This window comes from Rhinolophus ferrumequinum, chromosome 18 (genome assembly GCF_004115265.2).
Source record: "Rhinolophus ferrumequinum isolate MPI-CBG mRhiFer1 chromosome 18, mRhiFer1_v1.p, whole genome shotgun sequence".
Classification (NCBI taxonomy): domain Eukaryota; kingdom Metazoa; phylum Chordata; class Mammalia; order Chiroptera; family Rhinolophidae; genus Rhinolophus; species Rhinolophus ferrumequinum.
In genome coordinates this window covers 57,107,931-57,135,152 of record NC_046301.1, presented here as the reverse complement: position 1 = coordinate 57,135,152, position 27,222 = coordinate 57,107,931, and the positions used below count along the sequence as shown (strand labels likewise).

The window sequence follows — 27,222 nt, the reverse complement described above, 5'->3', positions numbered from 1 at the left end:
GCCTTATCTCCAAGAACTGCCTAGAAAGGTATAAAGTAGGTCCGTGTGTGAGAAGCTTCATCTTCCTGGAAGAGGAGGGGGCGGGGCCTCACCTCCCATGAAGAGAGAGACAGTCTCCTAGGAGACTGGGGGCGGGGCCTCCTCTCCAGAGGCACCTGGGAGGGTGGGGAGGGCGGCTGAGAGGCTCTGGCGGGGCCCACCTCCAACACGTAGTCTGCGGAGTCGTGCAGCAGCAGCACCAGAGAGCCAATGCGCAGCAGGTTCGCGCTGTAGGAGAAGGTGATGAGGATGATGGTCACAAGGTGGTGTGCCACCTGCTCCTTGAAATCCTGTGGGAGACGACGGGTCACAGGCAGGACAAGGCTGGTGGCCGGAGGGGCCCCTTCCCACAGGGCTGGGAGCAGGCTCTCTCGGGGCTGGTTGGCCTCTGGACCCGGTGGATTCCATGCTTGCTGCCTGAGGCACCAGGGGACCTCCAGGTGTGGGGTGAGCCCATCCCTCCCCCGCCCAGACTGGGTCCCGACTCCCCCGGGACGCCACTCCCTTAGCTGGACTCGGCCTGGCCCACCTTGCGCTTGATGTCGAAGGGCAGCCTGATCAGTAGGGAGATGTAGAAACTCAGCTCGAGGAGGTACCAACAGTACAGGGCTGGCTTCAGGGGCTGTGGCAGGACAGTGGGGTGGGGTTAGCTGAGGGGAGTGGAGGCTCCCCTGGGGCACGGGCATGGCTCAGGGCCCTCCCCAATGTGCTCAAAACCAGAATCCCTACGAGCAAAGAAGGTGTGAGCCTTCTTTACCTGGAGGTAAGCAAGGGTGCTGATTTTGTGGCAGCCCCTCTTCCACATTTCCTAACTCCTGGCCCCTCTTTGTTCCGCAGCAGAGGCAGAAATAAAATGGGACTTGGAGGGGGTCTGGCTGTACTGCCTGTGGCCACAGGAACTCTGCTCACCCAATCCTCCCTCCAGCGTCAACATCCCCTGCCGCTCACCTGCTTCGGGTAATTTTCCCAGCACATTACCGGCCTCCACAGCCACGACTCCTGTGGGGACACAGGTTGCCCAAAGGTCAGACACCAGCCCCCCACCCGAGGCCTGGGGCCTCCTTAGGGCTGCCCTGGCCCTCAGGTGCTGCTGTCACTCAGCTCTGCTGTTTCCCACCTGGTTACATCTCCGCTGTCACACTAGACCAGGGGCTCCCTCACTTCCAGGTCCCCAGCCCCATGCCCAGTAGCTAATATCTACCATGACCTTGTCAAGTTCTCTCCCCACTCCGTGCACATGCCTTCCCCTCTGCCCACCCCCCTACACCCCCCCACCCCCAAGCCAGGCCCAGCACACAGTAGGTGCTTGTGGGGTAGGTGTCTCTCCCCACTCCGTGCACATGCCTTCCCCTCTGCCCACCCCCCTACACCCCCCCACCCCCAAGCCAGGCCCAGCACACAGTAGGTGCTTGTGGGGTAGGTGAGGGGCCAGGAAGCAGCCAGGAACACTCACGTGATAGAGGATCGAGAGGCCACCGAAGAAGGAGCACAGATAGAAGACAAACCTCCAGCTACAGATGGGGAGGGAGCCCATGAGGCAGCTGCTGAGGGAACAGACCCCACCCCTTGCACCCCAAGACAGCCCCCTCTCTAGGCCCACCCCGGGCTGACCTGGCCTCACAGAACTTCTTGGTCAGGCAGGGCCGTTCCTGGTTCCGGCGTCTCCGGAACCAGCGTTGGGTCTGCCGCAGCGTGAGGCCACACTGGGCGGCCAGGACAGCCATCTGAGGCTGGGGAGGGGGACATGGGGGCCATGGTCACCAAGGTGGCTTTCCACTTCTATTCCAGAACAGATGGGGCCCAGCTCGTTCCCTCCACCCCTGCAGCCCCAGACCTCACTGTCTATGGAGATAGGGGAGAGGCGTGATGGCCTGGGGCTCCTCAGTCAGCCAGGCCTATGAGAACCCAGCCCTCCTCACAGGACAGGCAGGTGATCGATGGTGGATGGGATTCAGGAAGGGGCTGGGGAATGGGGGAAATTCCCCTTAGACGTTTTCCTGACATCCCTCTAGAACAGAGAAGTCTCACACTACTCCAGGTAGGCAGTGGAGACCTTGCCCGTCACCCCCACCTGCAGAAGGAGACTGACAACAGAGGGGATCACAAGGCTCTGTTTTGCAGGAGGTGCCCCCCTAGTCCCCCGGGGCAGGAAGACCTCTCCCTTTCCCTCTCCCCTTCACGACCCAGCCCAGACCCTGACCACTAGGCAGCTACACTGGGATGGGAACAGGAGGGTCACATGACTGCAGAATCCCCCAAATAGTCAGGCCTTCTGCTCTTCCCCAGAACAGGAGAGAAACCCGCTCTCCACACCTCTAGTCCTAGGAGCGACTCACTGGGCAGATGTGCTCACTGAGGGGGTCCTGGTGAAGAGGGGGGTGGGGGCACTGCAGGGGAGCCAGCCGCTGCTCTGGGTCTTCCCTACCCCCACAAGTGGGCCACATACCACCCTCAGGCCCCATCCACACAGCAGCCATGCAGGCAGATGGGGATGGAGAAGGGCGGTGGGGGCCCTCACCTCCTTGGGTCTCCATCCTTCCATGAGGAAGTGTTTCTCCAGCGTGGCGTTGGGTTTCACTAGCCTCCTGGCCTGATCCCGCACACCCAGCCACCGGCTCAGGGGCAGGCCGACGAGTCTGCGTGCAGGGGATACAGCCCATCAGTCCAAGTGAGAAGGCATGTACATGCTACAGGCAGGGAAACTGAGGCAGGGAGGGGTCATATCCTGGGACCCTGGAGGGTATCCTGGCTGCTGTATTAGACTGAGCATAAGAAAGGCAGCTGGACCAGTCTTCAGGATGGGAGTGTGAAGGTCAACTTTTGGGGTACCCAATCACCTTCACTCATCCAATCCCAAACCAGAGGTCAGAGTCCCCTCCCTACCTGGGTCCTGGTCTGCCGCCCACCAGGCTGGGGGCTCCCACTGGCAGGAGCAGGTCTGCTCCCTCCTCTCAGGCCTCCCCTCTCCCAGTCTCCCCCACTCCAGCTTGAACACTGGGGAGGAGCCCTACCCTGGTCAGTCAATCACCACATAGCCCACAAGGGGGCACCCAAGGCCAGGGAGCGGGACCGAATCGCACATCCATCTTCCCCAAATCACCCTTCATTTGGCGAAACGGAGGTGCAGAACATCCCAGCAAGGAACTCATTCCAGATTCAGTCGTGATGGGGGAGGGGATGGAACACACTGACGTTGGCTGAGTGCTTACGATCTGTCAAGCATCATGCACTTAACCCTATTATGGGCCTTCCCACTGTGTGACCTCAGGCAGGTCACGACCTCTCTGTGCCTCCATTTCCTCTTCTGTAAAATGGTAATTAATAATAATAGAACCACCTGTTGGGGTTGCATTGAAGGGCTAAGTGGGTTCAGACACATCAACTGCTTTGAGCCGTGGTTGGCACAGAGTAAGCGCTCAAAGGGTGCCTGTTAAATAAATGTCAGTGGGCGTTCCCTGGGTTCCCTGTGTCCAGCTTGTGTCCAGGGAGCCCAGAGCCCAGAGAGCTCCTTAGGAGTGCGAGACACAAAGCAAGATGCAAAACACTTCCATGTCAGTGGGCAGGGCAAGGCAGGGGGGACCCAAAGCGGCTGGATGGGGTTAAGGGCTCTGTGGGGGGAAGGGCTGGGCAGGTTTCCCTGGAACCCAGCCTTAAAGGAACTGTAGGGAAGCAAGTGCAAAGGCCAACTGGTCACAACGAAGGGGGCAGACCTGAGTGGAGGAGGACATGTATGTGGAGAAAGGAGAGGGGGACGGGTCCTTTGCATCAGGGGAAGCTTGGTGGGGGGACAGTGGGGGGCTGGCAAGGCAGGTCAGGGTGCTGTGGTCACATGGGAAGGGGTGGGACTCCCTGGGATGGAGTGGAGGGACCCCCCACCTGGAGATGGACTCCTAGGGACAGAGGAAGAAACTCAGCTCCGAGCAGCACTGGGATCACCCAAGAGATGACACAATCCAGAGTTTGGCAACCAGGAGGTCGCCGGGAAGCTGGGCAGGTGGCATATACTCAGGGGCCGATGCCAGGCTGCAGGAGCCCGGGGGTGGGTGGAAGGAGCCCCAAAGAGGAGATGGGGCCCACGCTCCTTTCTGTGGCTAAAAAGGGGAACAGGAGGGAAGGTGTTCGAAGGGGCAATGGGGGGGTGAGGGAAGGATGAGGGCCGGGCTTGCCTGTAGGGGGCAGGGGAGGAGGGAGTGGGCAGGCATTTCTTTGCTTACTGACTACCTGGCCTCTGCCAACCAGTCCTCGGTCAGCAAAGCAGGCATATGTCCTCCAGGTCCCCACCCGTTTTCTGAAGATGCTGGCACACCCAGACCTGAGCTGCAGCCAAGGTTCTGATAAAACAGCCATCAGAGACCAGAAGAATGTGAGAGGTGGGAGCTGGGGGCAGGAGGGAGCGGGAAAAGCACTGTTTCAAAACCAGGGACCCGTTAGGACGAAAGCACGCACGAGGCAGCAGCACAGGGCCAGCACCACACACATGAGCCACGATGAACACTCACCTCTCGAAGATGAAGCGCACAGCCACCAGTGCCAGTGCCAGGGGCAGTGCCGCCAGCAGGTCCTGGGGGTGGGCGTAGACCAGGCCATCCCGGTCCTCCAGTTCAGCCCATGAGCTGTTGGGCGGTAGCCAGAGCCTGTCCTGCCACAGCCACTCATTCAGACTGGACCACATCCTGTGGACAGATGGTCCAGTTAGTGATGAGCTCAGCATGCAGGATGGGTGCCCTTGTTTCCCCAGTGCCTGGCAACCTGGAGCTTATTACAGCCAGTGTTAAGGATAGACTTGCGCTGTGTGTCCTCAAGCAAATGACTCGACCCCTCTGAACCTCAAGTTCATCTGTAAAACAGGGATAGTAAAATCCACCTCTCAGCCCAACCTGGTCAAGCACACAAAGTCCTTAGCCTGGTGCCTACTGGTGCCTTAACAACACAGCTCATGACAACAGTTATTATTCTGTACTTTTACAGTGGCCCGAAGTCAAGGAAGTGTCTGAGTGGGGTCATGACCTCGAGTTCGTAAAGGTCCAGGAAGGTTTCCTGCCATTGCAGGAAGGTGCCTTACATACAGCCCAAAGATGAAGGACGTAAGGAAACCTGCAATTCCTTCCCTGGCCATCCTTCCCAACATGGAGTCTCCGTGAGGTATGAATGTCAGCTGTCTTGCTCGCTATTCCAGGCCAACACGGGTGGCGGCTGGACAAGAGAGACAACTGCAAGACTGAGCTTCTGGGATACATAGCAGCGACCAAGGTGAGCCTGCTTTACATCAAGCAGCCCCCACCTGCGGAGCTTGTCTTGAGTAGCCCACACAGAGTCTCCCTTTCTTGAGATCTTAAGACACTTGGAATGCTTTTTCACTCATTTGTTCATCTGTTCTCCCACCCATCCATCCCTCCATTCACCCATCTGTTCGTTTGGTCCATCCATCCATCCATCCATCCATCCATCCACAAAACGTTCTCTGATTGACTTGTACGTGCCAGCATAGGCTGGGTGTTGGGGACATAGCAGGGAACAAAGCTGACACATTCCTGTCTCCATGGAGATCTCAGCCCAGCAAGGAAGGCAGCCAATATGCAAATAAACAGATACAGTAATAAATGAAATAACCCCAATGTGATGGGGCCTGGTAGAAAATAAACAGGATGGCATGATTTTAAATGAGGTGACGAAGGAATGTCTCTCTCTAAAGAGAAACCATCTGAGCTGCGACGAAAAGATGAAGAGGGCCTGGGTTAATATAGAGGGGAAGAGCGATGGTACAGAGGGGCTTTCCAGAGAAATAATAAGCAGCATGTGCAAAAGCCCCAAGGCAGGAATGAGCTCAGAGAGCTAGAATCACTAAGGAGGCCCATGTGGCTGGAGCAGAGTGAGTGAGAGGGAGAGAGGGAGGAGGCAGGGGGAGAGAGGGGACGGGGGAGGGTGAGGGCAGGTTGTGCAGGGCCTGTGGGAGGGAATTTAGATGATTTCCCCCAACATTTTAAGAGGAAAACTTTCAAACCTGCAGAAAAGTTTAAAGAATTTACAGTGAACACCTATATGCCCACGGCTAGATTCTATCATTCACGTTTTGCTTTATTTACTTCATCAGATACCGGCTCGTGCTTCCATCCCTCCCTCTATCCACCCATCAGTGCGTCTGATTTTTCTGGATGCATGTCAAAAGAAGCAGCAGACATCAAGCCACCTCACTCCTAAATATTTCAGCGTGCAGATCATAACCAGGGTTTTACATTTGCTTATGTGTCTTTGTATTTCTTTCAAGGTAACTTACTAGAGGAAAATGCATCAGTCCTAAGTGTAGAGCTGCTGAGCTTTGGCAAATGCACCTACCTGTGCAACCCCACCTCCTACCACAAACATTCTTGTTTTTCCGTAAAGTTCTCCCGTGTGGTTTCCCACTCAATCTCCATCTCCGCCACCCAAGGTCACCTCTGTCCCAATTTTTTTTTCCATCTGCACTGGAGGTCTGTCAGATGGATGGATGTGAGGGCCCCTGAGAAGCAGGCTGTTTTATCTGTTCTAGAACTTCATACAAATGGAGCCACGGACTCCATCTCTGAGTCTGGCCGCTTTCACTCCGTGTCATCCTTGAGACTCACCCCTGTTGCATCTACCAGTAGCTTCTTTCCTTTTTAAAACAGAATCCGAGGTACCGTGTGAATGTACCACAGTTAGTTATCATTTGCTTGTTGATGGGCATTTGGGCGGCTTCCAGTTTGGGGTAATTATGAGCAAAGCTGTAATGAACATTCACATCTGAGTCTTACGTAAACAGAAAAGTTTTCAGGTCTCCTGGGTCAATCCCGAGGAATGGAATGGCAGTCACGTGTTTAACTTCATAAGCAACTGCCAAACTGTTTTCTGGGATGGTTGCATCATTTTACACTCCCGCCCCTGGAGTCTGGGGGTTCTGTGACTCATGGTTTTATTTTAGGTGAGATGGCAAGCCATGCAGGAAGTGGCCTGTGGGAGGCCAGAAGGGGGTGCTGTGAGCTGTCCAGATGAGGGTGGGGGTGGGGGTGGAGAGAAGGGGCTATTTCCAGAGACATTTTGGAGGCAGAGCCCCCAGGAGTTGAACACCCTCAAGAAAGAAGCAAGAAGAGAAGCAGGAATGTACAATTCCATTTATATCAAGTTCAGCATCAGGCAAAACAAATAAACAAATCTATGATGCTTGCATCGGCTTCCTGTGGCTGCTGTTACAAGTTGCCACAAATTTCGTGGCTTAAAATAATCCAGACTTATTTTCTTACAGTTCTGAGGGTCAGAAGTGTGAAATGAATCTCGCCCGGGCTACCATGAGCATGTAGGCAGGGCTGCGATCCCTCTGGAGGCTCCAGGGGAGAGAAGGTGTTTCTGTGCCTCTTCCAACTTCTAGAAGCGCCCTTGTTCCTTGGCTCGTGGCCTCTTCCTCTATCTTCAAAGCCAGCAGCGTAGCATCTTCCATCTTCAAATCTCTCTCCAACTCTCCTGCCTCCCTCTTATAAGGACCCCTGTGATTACTTTGGGCCCTCCAGGTAACCAAGGTTACCTCCCATCTCAAGGTCAGGCTGTTGGCAACCTTAATTCCATCTGCAAACTCAATTCCCTTTTGTCATAGGAGGTAACATTCCCAGGTCCCGGGATGGGATGTGGACATCTTTAAGGGGCACTATTCTGCCTGCCACACTGCCAGCCATCAGGAGAGTGGCTGCTTTTAGGGACAGGTAGTGTCCGGCGGGGCCATGAGAGGTTGCTGAGGGCTGAGAGTTTCTGTCTCCTGACCTGGGTGCTGTTCTGGTTGGGAAAATTCACTGAGTTGTGCATCTCTGATATGGGCCCTTTTCTCTGTGCAAATGAAAACATTTATAGTTAAAAAGTCTATGACTCAGGGGCGGCCGGACGGCTCAGGTGGTTAGAGCACAAGCTCTGAACAACAGGGTTGCTGGTTCGATTCCCGCATGGTCCAGTGAGCTGCGCCCTCCACAACTAGAGTGAAGGACAACGACTTGGAGCTGATGGGCCCTGGAGAAACACACTGTTCCCCAATATTCCCCAATAAAATTAAAAAAATAAAAAGTCTATGATTCAGATTTCAGTTCTGACATGTGGGTTTTCTCCCCCACCAGCAAGCAATTCGCCGGCACCAGCTGGGTGTCCTATAATTCAGCGCAATTCTGACATCTTCTACCTGGAGATCATGTCAAATCCCACAGGTGAAGGGCTAGGTCCCATAAGACTGCTGCCCCCCTACTTGAGATGACAGTCGCCTGGGCTTCTGACCAACTGGCTATTGAGAGGAAGCTCCCACCTTCCCCTCTGGGGTTTGATGAATTTACTCGAGTGGCTCACAGAACTCAGAGAAACAGTTTACTGACTAGATCAGTGGTTTATTATAAAGGACATACTCAGGAACAGCCAGATGGAAAGATGCGTAGGGCCAGGTATGGGGGAGGGGGCGCAGCTTCCACCCCTTCTCCGGCCACCACTCTCCCCAAATCTCCCTATGTTGACCAACCCGGAAGGTCTCAGATCCCTGTCCTTTAGGGTTTTCATGAAGACTTCATTACGTCGTCACGACTGATTATATCATTGGCTATTGGTGACTGATTCAACCTCCAGCCCCTGTCCCCTCCCAGAGGTCTGGGCGTAGGACTGAAAGTCCCAACCCTTGGATACATGGACACGTACGGTTGGCTCCCCTGGCAACCAGCTTTAGGTGACCAAGGAGGCTTTCCAAAAGTACCTCATTAACAAAGCAAAAGACATCTTTATTTCCCAATTCCCACAGTTTAGGAGCTCTGTGCCAGGACAGGGAACAAAGACCAAATTTGTATTTCTTATTATAAATCACAATATCACAAGTCATACAGAAAAAAGAAAAATTCTCAGAGTCTGAGGAACTGGGATGAGAGCATTTTGGGGCAGGAATTGGCCTCTGTGTTGAACAGGAGAAGCAGGGGACGTGGTAGAGGGGGCAGGAGCTCCTCGGGAGGCCCACGGGGATAGACGGAATCCTTGGGGAGGGCAGTATGGATAAAGGAACAGTCCCCACCCAACCACAGACCACACTGAGGAATCCAGCCTTCCGGCATCAGTAAGTAATTAGCAGTAGCAGCTGCCACTGGACACTTTCGTGGGGGGCGGGCACTAGAGGGCAGCAGCTTGGTGAAAGGTTAAGGACGTATGGTGGTGGCTAGGGTAGACCCACAAGGTTCAAGCAGCCCAGACAGAACAGGCACACAGACAGGTACATGCAGAGACTTTTGCCAGGGTGGTCAAGTTCTCTAGAATAAAAAAACATCTTCACTAACAGGCAAGGCTGGCTTGATCCTGTGCACCCATTGGGGCTTGAGGGCACAGGCCCAGCCTGGCCTTCCCAGCCTCGCCCACCCACTGCAGGGCATTCTCCAGCCTCCTCCTCAGGGCCCTCCCACCCATCCGACAGACCACCCCCCACAAGTGCAGAGGGAATCCCAGAATCCCAGGCCCATGTTCTTCTCCCACCCAAGGGTACCCAGATGGGGCTTCACTGAAGCTGTGATGCTTGCAAATCACAATGAGCTTCAGGGCCAAGGAGAACACATATGAACAATGGCATCTCGTAACTCAGGCCTCTGCCCGTGTCCCCAGCCTCAAAGCCCATTCATTGCCTGACACTCTGCTTCCACCACACTGTACAATTTCACACACGCCAGCCTTTACAAATGCTGTCCTCTGCCTAGAATGTCCATCTAATATTTATCGTCCCTTGTTGGGTGCTGAGGACACAAAATGGTGGGGAAAGTGGGCATGGTCTCTGCCCTCACAGGGTTTACTCATCTTCCTTATCTCTCTGGCAAACTCCTATGCATCCTTTAAAACCCAGTTCAGTTGTCACTTCCTCCTGGAGGCACCTCCCGTTGCCCCCACTTTGGCTCCACTTAAAGCACCTCCCTCAGCCCTGCCTCGCTCAACCCTGCCTCATTCACTGTGAGGTTGGGAGCAAGCCAAGCAGTGTTTTTGGAGGTGACGAGGGTGGAGAAGGAAGGATGCACGACCAGTCTCGAATCCCAGTGCTCTCAGCTGAAGCAGTCTCAGCCCTTTCTGGCCCCAAGTCATTGTGGAAAAGCACTTTCCAAACCAGAGAGCCCTCCAAGGGGGCTTCAGACTGATACACTGGACCCTGATTGCAGAGGTCTTGGCCCTGGAAGGCCTACCCTCTCTCTAATCTGTCTCTGCCTTTTCCCCCCACCCCTTTCACCGTCTTCATAAAGAAGAGGCACTACAGAGTTTGGGAAGAGAATGTGGTCTGGAGCCCAGGTGACCACCCAGAGTCCCAGCTCCAATGCTCCCCATCCTGGGTGCCTCAACTTCTTCACCCACCTGTTGGTGGCGCAGGTGCCTGGACAGGTGGCTCAGAGGCAGCTGTCAGCAGGCATCCATGGCCAGCAAGGCCCAAACGTCTCTTCCACCTCCCTGACCCCACAACAGATGCCTTCTTCCAGAGGGACAGGAGAAAATGGGACCCAGGGTGGCACTCCTCTTCAATCTGCATGTTTTCTGTTTTGGACCCCAGCTGCCCCATCTGAAAAGTGGACACAGCCTGATTTCCTGCTTTACCAGGCTGTTGTGGAGGCCCAGGAGGTCACAAACACTGCATGCTGGTATCGCAACAGATTTCATTCCTGTGTCACCGGTCGACCAGTCACGTGACCTCAGGCAGGTGATCTGGCTGCTCCCTGCCTCAGTTTCCTCATCTATACCATAACAATAGGCCCTTCCCACATGGGGTGGCTTGAATGATGCCTGGGGTGGAGTGGGTACTAGGTCAAGTTTAGTTACTTACTGTTAGCAGGAGAGGGGTAGGATGGGGAACAGTCTGGAAAGGAGGGGTGCTGGCCTGTGGCTGGTTCTGGGTGGTTCTTCCTGGAACACCCCCTAGTCTCTGCAAAGGCGCCTTCCCTTAAAGCTGTAGCTAATGAGCTCAGACTGGGCTCAGCCAGGGCCACCGAGGGGTCACCTGGAGAATCACCAAGTGGGTGGCTAGGCCAGCCTGACCAGCCTGAGCCCTCATGCCCTGCGTCACCCCTACCCTCCCCATCCCGGGTCTCCCAGCCCAACCGCATCTTGAAGCCTCTTTGGCCTTATTCCCAGCCCTGCCCCTGCCACCTGGAGCCAGACTCAGATAATCCTTCTTAGTGGCTAAAAATATCCCAGATTGGAGGACAGAGAAAGATTAGGGCTTCCTGCTAACATGAGGAGGGGGAGGGGCAACAGAGGATCCCTGGCCTGCCTCAGGGGTCTGAATGAGCACACCTGGTCCCTACTATTCCTCTGAACCCCCAAATGTCCCAGCATTGCCAGCAGAGCAGGGCTGTACACACAGGTTTGTTTTATTCTCAATCTGTTAATAGCTGGAAATGCAGGGCTTGCCCAGGTTGGAAAAAAAGAAATCAATTCAGACTCCAGATGTCCAGGCCCAGCCTAAGGATGGACAGAGGTAAAGTGTGCATACGTGCACACACACACACACAGGCTCACTCACACTCACCTGGCCTCTATACCCTGGCCTGCTGCCTGGGGTCACCTGACATTTGCCCAGGGTCACCTGACATTTGCCCGGGGTCACCTGACATTTGCGGCTGGAGGCCCAGGCAAAGAACACATGATGTGCTAAGTGGGGACTGTTTGCTGATAACCACAGCTGCTCCCGCACTGGGCCCTGGCTCCTCCACGTGTCCACGCGGGGCCTCTCTAAGCAGGGTCCCCACGAGGTGCTAATAATGACGAGAGGCAGCCAGTCCAGGAGATGCTTCCATGCTGCTCCCTGCAAAGACCCAAAGAAGGGCCCCAAGTCCAGGGCTCCCCCTCGTCCTAACCCCTCAAGTTTGGACACTTCTGCCCTCCACACTCTGGCCTTGTCGATACACTTCCTTCTCCCCACCAGCTCAATTCACTGCCACAGCTACCTGTGGTCTTCCAACTCACCGAGCCCATTCCTGCCCCAGGGCCTTTGCATGTGCTGTTCCCGCCCACAGCCCCATGTCTAGGTCTGTTTCATCATTCACATCGCTCACTTGTCACCTTCTCAGAGAAGCCTTCTCAGATCACTACCGAAGAAGCCACCACGTTATTCCAGCTCCTTATCATGTTTTATTCCTTCAGCCCTGTCATCCTGGTTGATCTGTTTTCTTATTTACTTGTTTGTCTGCTTCACCACAAGGCATAAACCTCACGAAGGGATGAATGTCTTTTTAGTCACTGCTGTGTCCTCTGATAGGGCCTGGCAAATATTAGGTGCCAACTAAATGCTAAGTGGATGAATGAGAGGGTAAAAGGGACACATTGACGGGTGGGTGGACGCGAAGACTTTAGCTCAGGTGATCGAACTTTCTAGAAAAAGAAGCCACTTTCTTTAAAAGGCAAGGTCAGCTTGATACCCATAAAGTAGGTCCACTGTCTCCCTGGAAACTGGGAGCCCTGAGGCTCAAAACCAGAAGCCACTGGACACGGATCACTCAGCCAGCAAGGGAGAGGGGAGGGGCCTGCTCTGCGCCACCAGGGGGATCGGGGCTCACAGCACCGTGTGGAGGACCCCCCAGGCCTGCCTCTGCCTATCAAGGTTTCCCCAGTGGGCAAGCTGCCCTCCTCCCTGCAGGCTCAGGGGCCTGGGTGAGCTGCGCTGGGTCCCCTGCTGACCCCAGCCCACTGGCCACCCCTCTTCACCACAGCCGCCCTTCCCACCCGCTGGCTACACCTTCTCACACCACCCCTTTGCAACTCTCCCCAGGCCCCAACTTAAACAACCAACATGGGGCCATGAGGGTTACCCATCAGCTGTGCCTTGGGACTGGCTGCTGGGACTGCCCTCCTGGCATCTGCCCCCTCCCTCCCCCAGCTCCACCCCACACCCAGGTCCTAGGATCCCCAAGAGCTTCCCCTAGTGGTCCAGCCCCCAGGCCTTCACCATCAGTGGTGCCTTTTGACCAAAATGCCCCAGCCCCATCACTGGGCCAGTTCCTCCTAGCCTTCCAAGACCTGGATCAGATGAAACTCCTTACTTAAGTGGATTTTTCTGCCCTTCCCACCCTCCTTGAGCCTTTCTGAAGAGCTCCGGGGAGCTAGCTGGCTCCGAGTCTCCCTCAAACAGTGAGGGCCAGGGCCCGACCTCCGGAGCCCAGCATCGCTGAGTGCAGGTGTGTGTTGTGAGGTCAGTCATGGAGTTTTCAAAGACTGATGGAGGGCAGAGAGTCAGGTCTCAGAGTCTGAGGGCGAAAATGGGCAGTCCCCAGCCCCACAGGCAGGCGGCGCTGAGGGCAGCAGGATCTGATAGATACCTGCACAAGGTTGGCTCAGGCATCCAGGTGGGAGTATAAGGGGAGCTCCCCTGGGCTATTACAATTAAAAAAACAACAACACAGCTTTATTGAGGTATCACTGACATGTAATAAACCACACATGCTTTAAGTATGTGATTCAATGTATTTTGACATATGTGCATAACTATGAAATCATCACCTCAATCATGACAGTCAACAGAGTTGACTCTTGAACAACACAAGTTTGAACTGCTTGGGTCCATTGTATATGCAGATTTTTTCATCTTGTAAAGAGACAATGTAAACTGACGGTATAGATAAATGTATACAGTACTGTAAATGTATTTTCTCTTCCTACTGATTTTCTTAATGACATTTTCTTTTCTCTAGCTTACTTTATTGTAAGAATACAGTATATAATACATAGAACATACAAAATATGTGTTCATCAACTGTTTATATTGTTGGTAAGCCTTCTGGTCAACAGTAGGCTATTAGTAGTTAAATTTGGGGGAAGTCAAAAGTTATAGGTATATTTTAAAATGCACGTGGGGTCAGTGCCCCCAACCCCCGCATTGTTCAAGGGTCACCTGTACATCCATCCCTCCTCAAAGTTTCCTTGTGCCCCTTCAGAGTCCTTCCCTCTTGCCCTTCCAGTGAAAACTGGAAGCAACTTTGATGTCCAACATTTGGGGATAAGGAACCTCAGGATTCCATTCAATGAAATATTAAGTAAGAGCTTAAAAGGAGGAAGATGATACATCATGGATGGATCTCGAGGACATTATGCTCAGAGAAAGAAGCCAGCCACAAAAAGACAAAACTATAGGACTCCACTACAGGAGGACCACCTAGAGGAGGCAAATCCATAGAGACAGGAAGTAGATGGCGGTGGCCAGGGGTTGGGGCTGGGGATGAGGAGTTAGTGTTTAATGAAAACAGTTTCAGTTTTACAAGATGAAAAACTTGTGGAGATGGCTTCACAACAATGGGAATATACTTAACAATACAGTGGTACCTCGGTTTTCCAGCGACTCCGTTGACGAACATTTTGGTTTACAAACGCCTTAAACCCGCAAGTGCTTCAGTTTTCGAACACGACTCAGAAGCCGAACATGTCACGTGGAGTCCGCTGAGTGCAAGCTCCTGAGGCCTAGCTGTCGGCTGTTTTCAAACGTTTCAGAACTCGTGGATTACGTTCGAAAACCGAGGTACCCCTGTACTGAACTCTGCACTTAAACATGGCTAAGATGGTAAATTTTGTTATATGAATTTGACCACAATTTAAAAAAAAAAATTTAATTTCAAAAATTACCAAAGATAGAGAAAAGAAGAGGAAAAACTATGCTTACTGACTAGGGAGAACCAAGTTAAAAAAAAAAAATGAAAGCAAAATGCAGAGACACACTAATGGCCTGGTACGTAATTTATGAAATGGAAAACCACCAGAAGACTTCTGCTTCTGGTGATGGAGGAGTCAGCCACATCAGACCCGCCCTCCTGAGGAGATGCTGCAGGAACTTAACTCTGTTTATATCAATATATATCACGTCTATGGTAAATTGGTTTTGTTATATGTCATTTCCCTTAAAGTCACAGGACCTATCAACAATGTTAAGTAAGGACTTACTGCCCCCAAAAGCTCTCTGAGGCTGCAATGTCCGACGTGGTAGCCACTGGCCTAATATGTAGCTATTTACTTTTCAATTAATTAAAATTAAATAAAATTAAAACTTCAGTTGCACCAGCAACATTCAATAGCTGCGTGTAGCTTCCATATTGGGCAGTGCAAACAGGGAACATTTCCATCACGCAGAAAATTCTCCTGAGCCAGTACTGCTCAAGAGTGACCAAAAATACGTAGAAGTTGGACGTGAGTCTACACCTGGAATAATGGAACAGCATGGGAAGCGTTTCCCACTTTTTACTGTTATTCAGTGAAAATAGAAACCGGCTTGAAAAATGAGAAGACAGAGCCCAGAGAGACCACAATAGCTCAACAACGGAACACGTAGGAAAGAAGAGAGCCAAAAAAAAAAGAAGTCCCAAATTCTATACAAAAACTCAGTGTGAACCCTTGAATCATATATGTACAGGGCAGACTCCAACCAGCCCAGATAAGGCTAAAAGATAAAGTAAGATTTCACCTGCCACCCATCACAGGGAACATAGACTTTGGAGCTTGAGTCCTGATGGGCTAATTGCCTGATTTAAAAAAAAAAAAAAAAAGAATCAATGCTCTTCAGAGGAACACAACATAATCCAGAGTCTCTGCAACACAGCTTGCACAATGCCGAGGATACAATCCAAAATTACTCCACATATGAAGAAACAGGAAAACATGACCCAGACACAAGAAAGAAGAAAATCCATGGAGACAGAGCCCAAGGTAATCCAGATGTTCGAATGAGTAGATAAGGACTTTGAAGCAGCTATTATGAATATATTCAAGGATGTGGAGAAAAATTACCTCCTCATGAATGAACAAATAAGACACCTCAGCAGAGAAGCAAAAATCATAAAAATAAACCAAAATGGAAATCCAAAACTGAAAAATACAATATTTGAAATAAAAAAGTCATGTGTAGGCTTGTGTCCTGTCACACTCAAGTCGTCCTCCCCCCCACAGAACGTGCTGACTTTCTCCCGAGACTTCCTGGCCAAGATCCCACCTTCCACCCAGTCCCTGGGGACTGGAATCTGGGAGTCGTCCTGGGACTGTCCACATACCTCCTGGACACTCACCAAGTCCTGGGCTTGTATCTACTTCCCCTGTCACAGTCGAGCAAGTCCCTTCTCTGCTCGATTCCTACCGCTGCAGCCTCGTCTGTCTAAATCACTGTGGCCTCAGACCTAGTCTCCCCACCTCTGGGTTTTGCCCAGGCCACCTCCATCCTTCTAACATGCACATCAGACTCACAGCTTTAAATCCTGCAAGTGCTCCCACCAACTTGGCGCTATGCACCCAGACATACGTCCAGGCCTCCGCACATACCTCCATTACCCCACTACCCACCGCCAGTCTGACAAATCCCTTCTGGTTCTTCACAACTCTGTTCTCCAGACACCTCCTCCAGGAAGCCTGCCAGGTGCCCCCACAGTTGGTGAGGGGTCCTTCCCCTGGATTTTCCTACTCCCTTTCTCAGAAATTTTGGGGCAACTTTTGTCTCCTCCCCAGTAGCCTGGTGATAGGGCCTGGCCTCTCCGTGTTTCCAGCACCTGACACGTAACAGGTGCTCAGAAGCTGTCCCCCAAATGGACGACAGAAAGAAAGGCTAAGCTGAAGCCCCGGTTCAGGCTGTAGACACCTGGGGCCCCAGAAAACAACTTAGCTCCAGCCTCAATCCTTCCCAACGCTGCCCCGTTCCTTTCCCGCCTGTGCGATTACATACTCACCAGTCTCCTTCAAAAGGTTCACTTTTTTTCCTTAAGTACATTTATTTTCAGATTTCCCTCCATCCCTTACAGAGAAAGCCAGCTTCGGGGTCACTTGCAGACAGTAGCCACAAAACAAGCACAATGAAAACAAGACGACATTCAGTCCCGGCCAGTGCTGACGCTGGCCAGGCTGTCGGTCCAGACCTGAGCCCTCCTTGTGCAAGGGGAGGTGGGCAAGTGCCTGCCGTCTGGGCCTGCAAGACACAAAGGCAGCAACGGGAGCTCTGTACCTCGATGGCCCCAGAAAAGGGGTGGTTTATGAACTCTCCTGTCAAGTGGGCTGTCCCTGGGATTTCAAAGACAGGGAAGCGCCACCTCAAGGGGTCCCCAATGGCTGGCATCTGGGAGGTGACGGGGTGGGGATGAGGTATGTGGGTGGGCAGCAGGCACAGTGGGTGGGATGTCTTCAAGGGGTGGGGGGTTGCGTATGTTGGGGTGGGTAGGCCCCATCTGGGAACTACATGCTTGGGCAGGAATTTGGGGAAAAGAAAAGCCCTTTTGGGCAAATTCCAGGTGCGGGACATCTGAGCAGCAGCAGGGGGGTGACAATGGGGGCAGGGCCTCAAGAGCCCAGGAACCCCAGCACCCCCCGCCCCCCACCAGCACTGCCCGCATTCCTGACTTGAAAGTGGCTCCCACTGGTCTCGGTTGATATAGTGGCAAACTGTGAACCTCAGAGTCCCAGACCTGTCAGATCTGCTCCTACTGGGTGGTCTCAGGCGAGCAGCACCTTCCGTGAAATTGAGTCACCATCCTGGCGCCTGCTTGCATGCCTGCCTTCCCACCTGCCCAGGTGGCATGGGGAGCCAGGCCGGGCACCTGTGAGGCGGGGTGGTGCAGAGAGGGGCTGCCCATGGTTCCTTTAAGGACCGGAAGTGTTTGTGTAACAGGAGGAAGGCTAAGCACTTCCTCTCAGATGACAGTTGAGGACAGCCCCTCCTCTCCCATGTGCACAGACAGAGGGTGGAGAGCCAGTGGCAGGGGCTGGAGGGAGGCTGGAAGGCTCGGGGTCATTTGCTTTTACCCAGCCATCCCTCTCTCAGTCGCCCCACAATGGCTCACGGTACAAGCCATCCCAGCTGGAAAACCCCGGAGAAAGACTCCCCACCCTTAAGGTCCAGCATCCATCACATAGGACTGCCTTAGTGATCTGGCCCCCGCCCGCCCCCAACCCTACCCCGCCCTGCTGACCTGAGGCCACCCAGACTCCTGGGTCTCAGCCTAAGGGTCATGGCTGCATTCCCAGGGTCTGTTTAAATCTCAGAAACATCAGTCTAATGCAATACCTGGCTGCCAGGCTTTTACCTGAGCTGCTCCCTTAGCCTGAGACCCCTTACCTTTCAAGTATGTCCCTATCCCTGCTCCCAGGAAGCCTTGGCGGACTCCCAGGCTGGGTCAGGGGGCCTGGGGTTCTTCCATTTGGCCCAGGTTATTCTGCTTTGTCACTGCCCAGGGACTGTCTGTCTCCCTAACGAAAGGGGGGCCCTGGGAGGGCAGTGAGCACATCCAATTCCTGTCAGTGATGGAGCCCCCGCCCTGGCCTCAGCTCAAATATGACCTCCTCAGGAACCCAATTACGTCAACATGGAGAAGGCAATGCCTTGGCAAATGCAAACATAATGCTGCTAACGGTTACAAAGGGTGATGATTACAGACTCTTTCCTAATAATAGAGAGATCCCTCCCCTGTTTCTTGGTAAAGAACTACTCTGGGGGCCGTCTGTTGGCTCAGTTGGTTTGAGTGCAGTGCTCATAACACCAAGGTCACCGGTTCCATTCCCACATGGGCCAGTGAGCTGCACCCTCCACAACTAGATTGAAAACAACGACTTGACTTGTTGCTGATGGGTCCTGGAAAAACACATTGTTCCCCAATATTCCCCAATTAAAATTTAAAAAGAAAGAAAGAAAGAAAATAACTACTCTGAATGAAAGCCAGTGGCTATAGATGTCCACACAATGGTTTCTAAATATTCTACAACCAATCTCTAAGCACATTTGAGCAATGTTCTATGCAAATGACTCATGTACTTTTTGGATTTCTGAAGGTCCTGAGGCATAACTTTTTTACCTATTCCCAAAATTTCTACTGGCTGTGCTTAGGAGTCCTGGCTCAATATTGACCAAGATTGAAACAGGATGAAACAGGTGAACCGTTAGAGTCCTTTGGCTCAGACCTGTCTCAATGCAGAAGTTACTGCAAGGATTTCTTTCATTGCATCAACTCAAGCAAAAGACTCTTGCAGTACCCCTGGAGAATGTTCTGGAAACCCTTAACACTCAGGCCTGTTAAGGAAGAGACCTTGCTCCCTGTGCTATTCAGACAGGCTTAGATTGAATAAACACGTCCTATTCCATCAATCTCAATACTTCTGTGGAGTCATGTGAATTTTGTTGTGTAGAAAAGGTGACAGTTTCAAAATTCAGAATCACTACTTTGGCCATGAGAACTACATTAAGGAAGCATGTACCTAGACAACCTGACACCTCCTCCAAGAATTGCCCTATAATCTGTAGCCCTCGGGAGCCTCTCAATTCGAAGTACATGAGAAAACATGGCACTTGGCAATGGAGGGGAAGTTGGGCTTTATCGTTAGAAATCTGCCATTTGGAAAACAGTACTGCTCCCTCACATCCTAAAGGGTCATGGCATTTGTCCTGGAAAATGGGTCTATGAAAAAAGTTTTTGGGGGCGGCCGGATGGCTCAGTGGGTTAGAGCAGGAGCTCTCGGCAACAAGGTTGCCGGTTCAATTCCTGCATGGGACAGTGGGCTGTGCCCCCTGCAACTAAGGATTGAAAACGGGGACTGGACTTGGAGCTGAGCTGTGCCCTCCACAACTAGACTGAGAGACAACGACTTGGAGCTGATGGGCCCTGGAGAAACATTGTTCCCCAATAATAAATAAATAAATAGATAGAAAGATAGATACTATATAAAAAAGTTTTCTTTGTATCAAAAGTGGAAGAGTCAAAATCTACGAAAAGGAAATATACTATCTACAGAGGGTGCCAAAAAAAATGTATACACATTTTAAGAAAGAAAAAAACTGTATTAATTGTAATACTCAATATGTACTGATAACAAAAGATGAATACAAGTCACATTTGACTTCTGCAATTACAGGAGGTGCTCAAAGTGGTTACCATCAGCGTCCCGACACTTCTGATTACTGCGAACTACTGCTTGAGCATAGAGAACATTGCTTAAAATGTGTATACATGTTTTTGGCACCCCTGGTACATCAGAGAGGCTCTGACCACCTGAAGTAAAGTAAACCCTCTCACTCGTAACACATTTCAGGAAAATTCTGGGAATATGCGGGAAAGGGCTAAGTGTCCTATCTCAGCGTCTGACTTGCCCCCAACTCTTTCCAGTCTCTGGCTAGGACCTCAGGAAGTAATGCAGGTGTCCAGTGCCAGGTGTTTCTGTCATCTACATCTTGCCACGGGAAAACTGAGGCAGAGTAGGAAGTGGAAAGGTGGGATTCGAACCTAAGCCCACCTGTTTCCAGAGCCTGCCATCCTATGCACCTTTCCCCCAATCCCTTCCAAGCCAAGCCTCTCAGGCTGCAGCCAGAAGTACCTGGGACGCCAATCATCATTTCACAAACATTTATGGTGTGCCTACTGCGTGCCAGGTGCTGGGCTACACACTGGGATCCCAGCAGGGAACAGACTACATCAGGATTGCCACCTCATTCGGAATCTCAGCTCCTTGAGGGTGGGACTGGGAGGTGGCAGATACCATATATTTTATTAATTTGTTTCATGAGGTCAGGTAGTAGAGAAAAATAAGGAAGGAAAAGAGATAAGGAGTAGGGCAGTGGAGACTGCAATTTTAAACAGGAAGGTCTGGAAGGCCTCCCTGAGAAGGTGATGTTTGAGCAAAAGAGGCGAAGGAGGAAGCCATGGGGATAGAGCATTCTGGGCAGCGAGAAGAACAGCCTGTGCAAAGGCACTGAGGCAGGGCCATGCATGATGGATCCAAGAGGCCCGTGGGACTGGAACAGAGGGGAGAGTGGGAAGAGCTAAGGGCAGGGAAGTGATAGCCTTATATCACTTCAGGATATACCTGAATAGACCTGCCCTAACCAACATCTCAAATGAAGAAATAAGACCTAGAGGCAGACATTTCCAAAGCTTGTCCTGCCTGCTCTCCCCTCCTGTCACTCAAAGCCCTTGTCCCTGCCATCTCCCAATAGTTTAGCCTGATTCCTTGCTGCAACGGTGGCCCCATAGGGCCTGCCAGGATCACCGCCATAGCTGAACCAGGCCTAAGGGAGCACCCATCCCAAATTGGAGGGTGATAGGGGGTGGGGACAGTCCTTATAACGGTGTCCTGGCTCAGCAGAACCTTGATGGAGGTTCCAATGTGCAGGAGTCCCAAGCCTCTGAAGCCAGAGGGGTTTGGGGCACATCTGGTCAGTGGTGGGGTGTGGAGGGCCAGAGAACTAGGCCCTTGTCCACGTGGGTTGTGGGGAAGGGAGGCTGAGTCTTTTCTCCTCTACCTACAAAGGGAGTGACAGCGGGCTGGTGGCGGGCCATCCTCAAAACACACCTGCCTAGGTATTTGCTGCTTGTCCTGAAGCCGCAGCCAGGCCACTAACACCCCTGTGTCCCTCAGGCTCCTGTTACCTCTGAGAACATCCTACCTTAACACCCAGCTCTGCGCCCTGTGCCACCTGCCACCCAGCTACCACTGCCACCTCCTTCTCCTCCCCCCACTACCCCCTTCCGACTTCAGCTCCTCTGCCTCCATATCCCCCATCACTGCCTTCTCCCTGGTTACTTCCCTCCAGGGCGTCTCTCAGGTCAGCTGAGCCCCACCAAGAACAGAGGGAAGGGGGTGGTCTTCCCTCCTCCCACCAGCCCCCTTGGACTTCGTGGTTCCAGGACTTCAGAGTAGAATGACCAGTGCACACAGGGAACAAAGCACCAAAACAACCCCCACCGCCACCCCGGCAAACTGCAAAGCAAGGGGGTATGCAACAACCTCTCACCCCTTGAGCAAGGACCCTCCCAAGGTCTGCTGTTGTTGGAGGGGGCCCTGAAAGCCTCAGTGTCTTCATCTGCCTCTCTCTCCTGTCTCACCCTCTTCCCCCTCACTCTGCTCCCGCCACACTGGCTTCCTGCACATGCTGGTCCCTCTACCTGAAATGCTCTCGCTCCAGATGTCCACCTGGCTGGATACTTCTCATTCTTCAGGTCTCATCCTCCTCCTTGCTCTCTCCTCCCAGAACATCAGCTCCATGGGGGGGCAGAAGGGGGCAGAGAGGAAAGTTTCATTTTGTTCACTGCTAGTCCCCACTGCCTCCCAGTGCAGGCACCTCCTAAGCAAGTGCTGAATGAATAAATGACAGACAGGGGTGAGAGGCGGGGCCAGGAAGAGGAGGCCTCCAGGGGATGGCTGGCAGGGGCTTGGTCCCTCCTCAGATACACAGTAGTGGGAGTCCAGGAAGGGGTGGGGAGAGAGCCAAACTCCTGCTGGTTTAGTGTGGGGAACTAGTGTGAGCATATTAACAAAGGTATAAAGTCCAGACTGAGGGAGAAGAAAGACTTCCTCTATAGCCACTCCAGTCAGAGCCAGGTTGGGTCTGAGGGGCTAATTCAGGGTGGCAATGAAAAGCCCATTCTGAATGGCCTCGGGTGGGGATAGGGACTGGAAGGACAACCAAACAAGGTGGTAAGACCCCTGCCAAGGGGAAGGATTATTCGACAGGGGATTCAGAGACCTGGCCAAAGCTGACTTCTTCTTCCTTTTTGAAGCCCTTGCTCCTCCCTTGGCTTCTGGCTCAACACCCTCTCCTGGCTTCCTTCCACCCTCTCTCCACTTCATCCTCCCACCCCCAGTGTGGGTATGTCTCCCAAGCTCCAGGCTTGCTTCTCCAAAGCCTGCCCCATACCTCGCCTCCACCTGGGTGCACCTTGCCTCTATCTGGGTCTCTAACAGCACCACAGTTTCCAGATGCTGGAAACAGATTGCTGACTTGCACCAGAATCTGCTCCCCCGTCAGTGGCTACTCCTTCCCACCCCAAATGCAAAGCTATCCAGGATCCTCCCACTTCTCACACATCCGAGCTTCTCCCAGGTCCAGCCCCATCATGACCTGGACCAGCGCAGTTGCCTCCATGGGATCTCCTGGCTCCCACCCGCAGCTCCTCCCATCATCCTGCGGTTTCTCCTCTCCACATCTTAGCTCATTGGTCTCTCTGCCCATTAATTCTTAATCATCTTTATTAACACAGCCAACAGCCGCCTCCTCTAAGAAGCCTTCCTGGACCCCCTCTCCAGGTTGCATCAGGTCACTCCTCTGGCTCCCTCCCCCCAGGCAGTCTCTGTTTTACCAGGTGCTTATTACCAGCTGGGCTCACCTCTGAGGTGATGAGTGCTATTATTCCCATTTTGCAGGGAAGACACTGAAGCACAAGGAGGTGAAGTCACTAGCCTGAGGGCACTGAACTCAAACTGGCAGGACATGGTCTGAGACAACCTCCAGACAGCCGGAAAGGGGACAGCCTGCGGTGCCCAGATAAGAGGGGGACCAGGGCTTCCCACCCCCACGCCTGCTTTCCTGTGGGTGTCCCAGGGGTAGTGGGAGGTGGGAGGAAAGAACCCAGGCCCACTTCCCCCTGCCAACTGCAGTCACCCTAGCAGCTCCGGTGCCCACTCCATGCCAGGCACTGGGCCAACCAATTTTACATGCCTGACTCACTCAATCTGCAAATGGCCCTGAGTCTGGAGGTGGGCGCAGTTATGCACACCCACTCTAATTTCTCAGAGAAGGAAATGGAGGCTCACAGGGTTGTGAACTCCTATCAGGGCAGGCGGCAGCGGCGGGCAGTAGCAGGCGGGTGGCAGTGGCAGGCGGGTGGCAGCGGCGCTGGAGGCTTCCCCATCCCCCCAGGCACCAGGCTGCAGCTGCGATGACCAAGCCCTTTCCTAGCCAAGGCTTCTTTTGATCCCAACAACAATTCTAGGGATAGGAACTACTGACCCATTTTACAGATGGGCAAACTGAAGCTCAGAAAATTTCCCTGGGGCCCAAAGGCCGGTTTAGGTTTAAGGACCAAGGCTCACAGCTTATTTCCACCGCCTCTTCCAATCCCCACTCAAGACACCTTCGCTGGGAGTAGGTGAACTGGGAGGACAGGCAAAGAAGGTCTCAAACGTCTCCTCCCTATAGCCTGGCTGGGCCTGAGGGACCCAGATGTGTTTAGTGAGGTTCCCACACTCACCAGTTTATTCACAGCAGCTGCTCTTGGAAGAGGACTGAGTTGAGGCTGGGGCTTCAAAAACAGCCCAGAATGATCCAGAATTTCCAAAATTTTTACCTCGGGTGTCCCCATGACACCTAAGTGGGGCCAGCCAGTGCTCAGCCACCTGGGAGCTTGCCTAGGCTCCCCCATCAGGTGGCACCTCACAGGTTCACAAGTCTGACTCAGCTGCAACAGCCCCACGGTCCAGATGTTTCTCCCTCAGTTTCCCCATCCAGGCAAGAAAGGCCCCTGCACTCTCCCAGCTGCTCATGCCAGCAGTCTCCTCCACTCACTTTTCTTCTTGCCCCACTTCTGAGCAGGCAGGGGATACAAATTACGTTCTACCAAAGTGAACCCCCCAATTCACCCCCTTTCCACCACCCCTGCCAGTCGGGTCCAAAGCAGCAGCTTCCTCCCATCTGTTCTGCCCCCAACAGCCCTGGGGTCTTAAGATGCAATGGGACCATGTCACCACTTTGTCCTAACACTCCTGTGGTCTCCACAGGCTTGAGAACAGGAATCCACATACTCCTCACCATCCACCTTCGAGGCCCGTTCCAATCTCTCCCCACCTTCAACTCCCTGCGCTTCAGTCACGCTGGCCTCTTTTCTGCTCTGCAAAACACCTGCCTCTGAATCTTGCCGTTTTCTGGGCCTAAAAAGCCTTCGCTGGCTGGTTCGCTCAGGCCCGGATGATACCTTCTCTGACAAGCTCTCCCTGACTTAACTTATCCCACCGCCCTGATGCTTTGTCTTCCCCGCACTTAGCACGGACAGGAATGACCAGTGTTTCTGTTTACGCGGTTCCTAGCCGTCTAAGCGTCCGGGCTGCGAGCTCTGCGGCCAGGGCCCCGGCTGCATTCCCAGTCCTGGCATGTCGGTGGCACCCGCTAGGCACTCCATAAGGATTCGCTGGTGACAGACCGACTGACACTCCCGTCGCGCTCCCCGCGTTCACACAGCCGAATTCCCCCGCGTCACGGTGCCAGGCTCGCCCCCAGCCCCTCCCACCCGTTTCGCAGCCGCATCCCGGGTCGCGCACGGAGTCCGGGCCCTCGCGGGAGTGGGGGTGTCTGGGGGAGGCGGCCCGGGCCTGGGACCAGATGGGAAGCCCCGAGAGGCCGTCCCGGGCAGGATGGTGGGGGACCTAACGGCAGCGTCTGGGGCCAGGGTCGCGGCCGCCATGGCTGCGGAGGCGGGGCAGGAGTTGGACGCGAGGGTGGCGTTTCGGGCGGCGTTCCGGGAACCGGGGCTCGCTTACCTGGGGGCGCAGGAGGCTGGGCGCACCGGGAGTGGGCAGCGGGGCAGGGGACCGCGCGCCTGGCAGACAAAAGAAACGCACTCAGCCCGCGCGAGGCAGCCGGACTCCGCTCCCGGCACCGCCTCGGGGAGGGGCCGGGGAGGGAGGCTGTGGGGGGGCTTGGGGCAGGGCCTGGAAGGGCTGGGCTGGGGGCGGGGCCCAGCGGGACGCGGGGGCCTGGCGGCGCTTGGCTCCCCGCCTGCGGTAGGCCGCTTCCCGGACCCGTGCCGGGCGCCACCCGGCCCCTCCCCTAGCCTTGCCCTCTCGGGGCCCCGCCCCGAGGCGCGCTGGGCCGCGATCCAGCCGCGGATATCTTGCCTGAACTTTACCTCTTGCGTTTGAATCCAGCACGGTCCGCTGCGCTCTCAGTCTGGCCCCTGCTGCTCCTCTATTCGCTACACGGGCCCCCCGCCCCCTCCGAGGTCCCCTCTTCTGGCCCGGCTCTGACCCGCGCAACTGCCAACACTCCCGGGGCGCCCAGATCCGCTGGAGCGCACCGCAGGGCGTTGCCGGGGAGGCCCGAACACCTACTCAGGCCTCAGAGGCCGCCTCCGATGCCCAGATTCTGGGTACCTGTCCCAGCTCGCGGGCCATGCCCGCCCAGTTCGTGGTTCGTGGGACCGAGGACTGACAGGCAGAGTTGGGGCCCCTAGGGCCTATTCTGGAGGCTGGGAGACGTGGAGGGCAGCCGGGCAAAGTCTGTGGTTTGATAGGGTGCAGGGAGCAGAGCTAGGGAGATAGGCCGGTGTGGGTGGTGGCGCAACCGAGGTGCCTGGGTAGCGGAGTCCAACAGGGAAGAGTGCTGAGTCCCCTCTTGGCGTCTGGAACCGAAAGTGTCCCCGGATCAGCAGAGCGCAGGGACATACAGCCTGCGCGAGCCTTGAATCCCCAATCAGGCAGTGGTCGCACCTGAGGACTCATGGTCCAGCTGTCACCAGTTGAAGGCAAAGGGGTTCCCGAGCCGCTGGCCGACCGCGTGTCTTCTGGGCAATGTCTTCACCTTTTGACAATAAGCCTCTTCCTGAAGCAGATCCTGGGGAGGTGGGGCCCTAGGCAAATCACTGAGATTTGATTTCCACACAGAGGAAGCGGGAGGGGACAAGAGACCTCTGCTGCAAGTGTGGAAGAACCCGTCCCTCCATTCCAGATTCCTGGCCTTGCACTTGCTGTCTACCCCCACCGACTCCCCACTTTTCTTTTTCTTCAAATGCTAAGTCCTTTTCCCTCAGGCCTGTCACCTCCAAAGAGCCCGCCACACACACCCCCACCTCTGCCCCACCCTCCACCTGCACTCTTATTCTCTCCCTTTCCCTTCAAGAGCTCCACTGCCCATCTAAAAAGGGAAACAATAAAGTCATTTGTGTCAGTTGTTGCCACCAGGAGCTGCCTTGTATCACAAGTCTTGCCACTGGGGCTGCTCTGAACATGGCTGCTCGTATTTGAATGAATAGCAACAGGGAAATTACTGCTGGAATGGGAGAATCCAGGTCCCAGTGAAGAAGTGGCAGATCCCTAAAGAAGTGGAGGGAGAGGCCCTCCAAAGAGGGTGGGGTGGGCCAGGTCCAGAGAGAGATTTCAGGTGGGAGGTACTGCCTGGGCAAAAGTGGGGAGGCTGGAGAAAGGGGTCAGCGTGGCAGGAGAGAGGCAGGCAGGACTGTGTGAGGTGATGCAGGCAGGACTGTGTGAGGTCCTGCCACGCCCTCTTCTGCACACCCTCTTTCTCCTGGTCCTACCGGCCCATCCCACACCCCCATCCCTGGACATAGAGTGTTCAGAGCAGGTAGCATCTGAGAGATGAGTGGGTGGGCATTTAGCTGAGTTAGGGTCTGAAAGTGAATGAGCAGAGGACAGTTCGGTGGGGCCAGCCACTAAATGCCCTCCAGGGCCTTCTCTGAAGAAGTGCAA

At 54.0% G+C, this 27,222-nt stretch overlaps 1 protein-coding gene across 4 annotated transcripts in view; it reads right to left on the bottom strand.

The window, feature by feature from the left end:
• The window catches only part of CERS4 (ceramide synthase 4), a 28,457-nt gene extending 2,498 nt beyond the window's left edge, over positions 1 to 25,959 (bottom strand). Inside the window, exons 1-9 of one of the 4 annotated variants that reach the window (XM_033134880.1) lie at positions 25,891 to 25,959; positions 25,279 to 25,337; positions 4,539 to 4,712; positions 2,558 to 2,675; positions 1,651 to 1,769; positions 1,493 to 1,550; positions 988 to 1,038; positions 569 to 661; positions 201 to 329 (exon numbers count right to left, since the gene is read on the bottom strand). In XM_033134880.1, coding sequence (XP_032990771.1) covers positions 201 to 329; positions 569 to 661; positions 988 to 1,038; positions 1,493 to 1,550; positions 1,651 to 1,769; positions 2,558 to 2,675; positions 4,539 to 4,712; positions 25,279 to 25,337; positions 25,891 to 25,911 — 822 coding nt within the window. In that variant the 5' untranslated portion in view covers positions 25,912 to 25,959. Of the gene's footprint in view, positions 1 to 200; positions 330 to 568; positions 662 to 987; positions 1,039 to 1,492; positions 1,551 to 1,650; positions 1,770 to 2,557; positions 2,676 to 4,538; positions 4,713 to 16,718; positions 16,862 to 21,911; positions 22,006 to 25,278; positions 25,451 to 25,890 lie in introns of those variants that run through there. The other 3 variants (XM_033134882.1, XM_033134884.1, XM_033134883.1) reach the window with 3 other exon arrangements.
• Between the last annotated feature and the right edge of the window lie 1,263 nt (positions 25,960 to 27,222).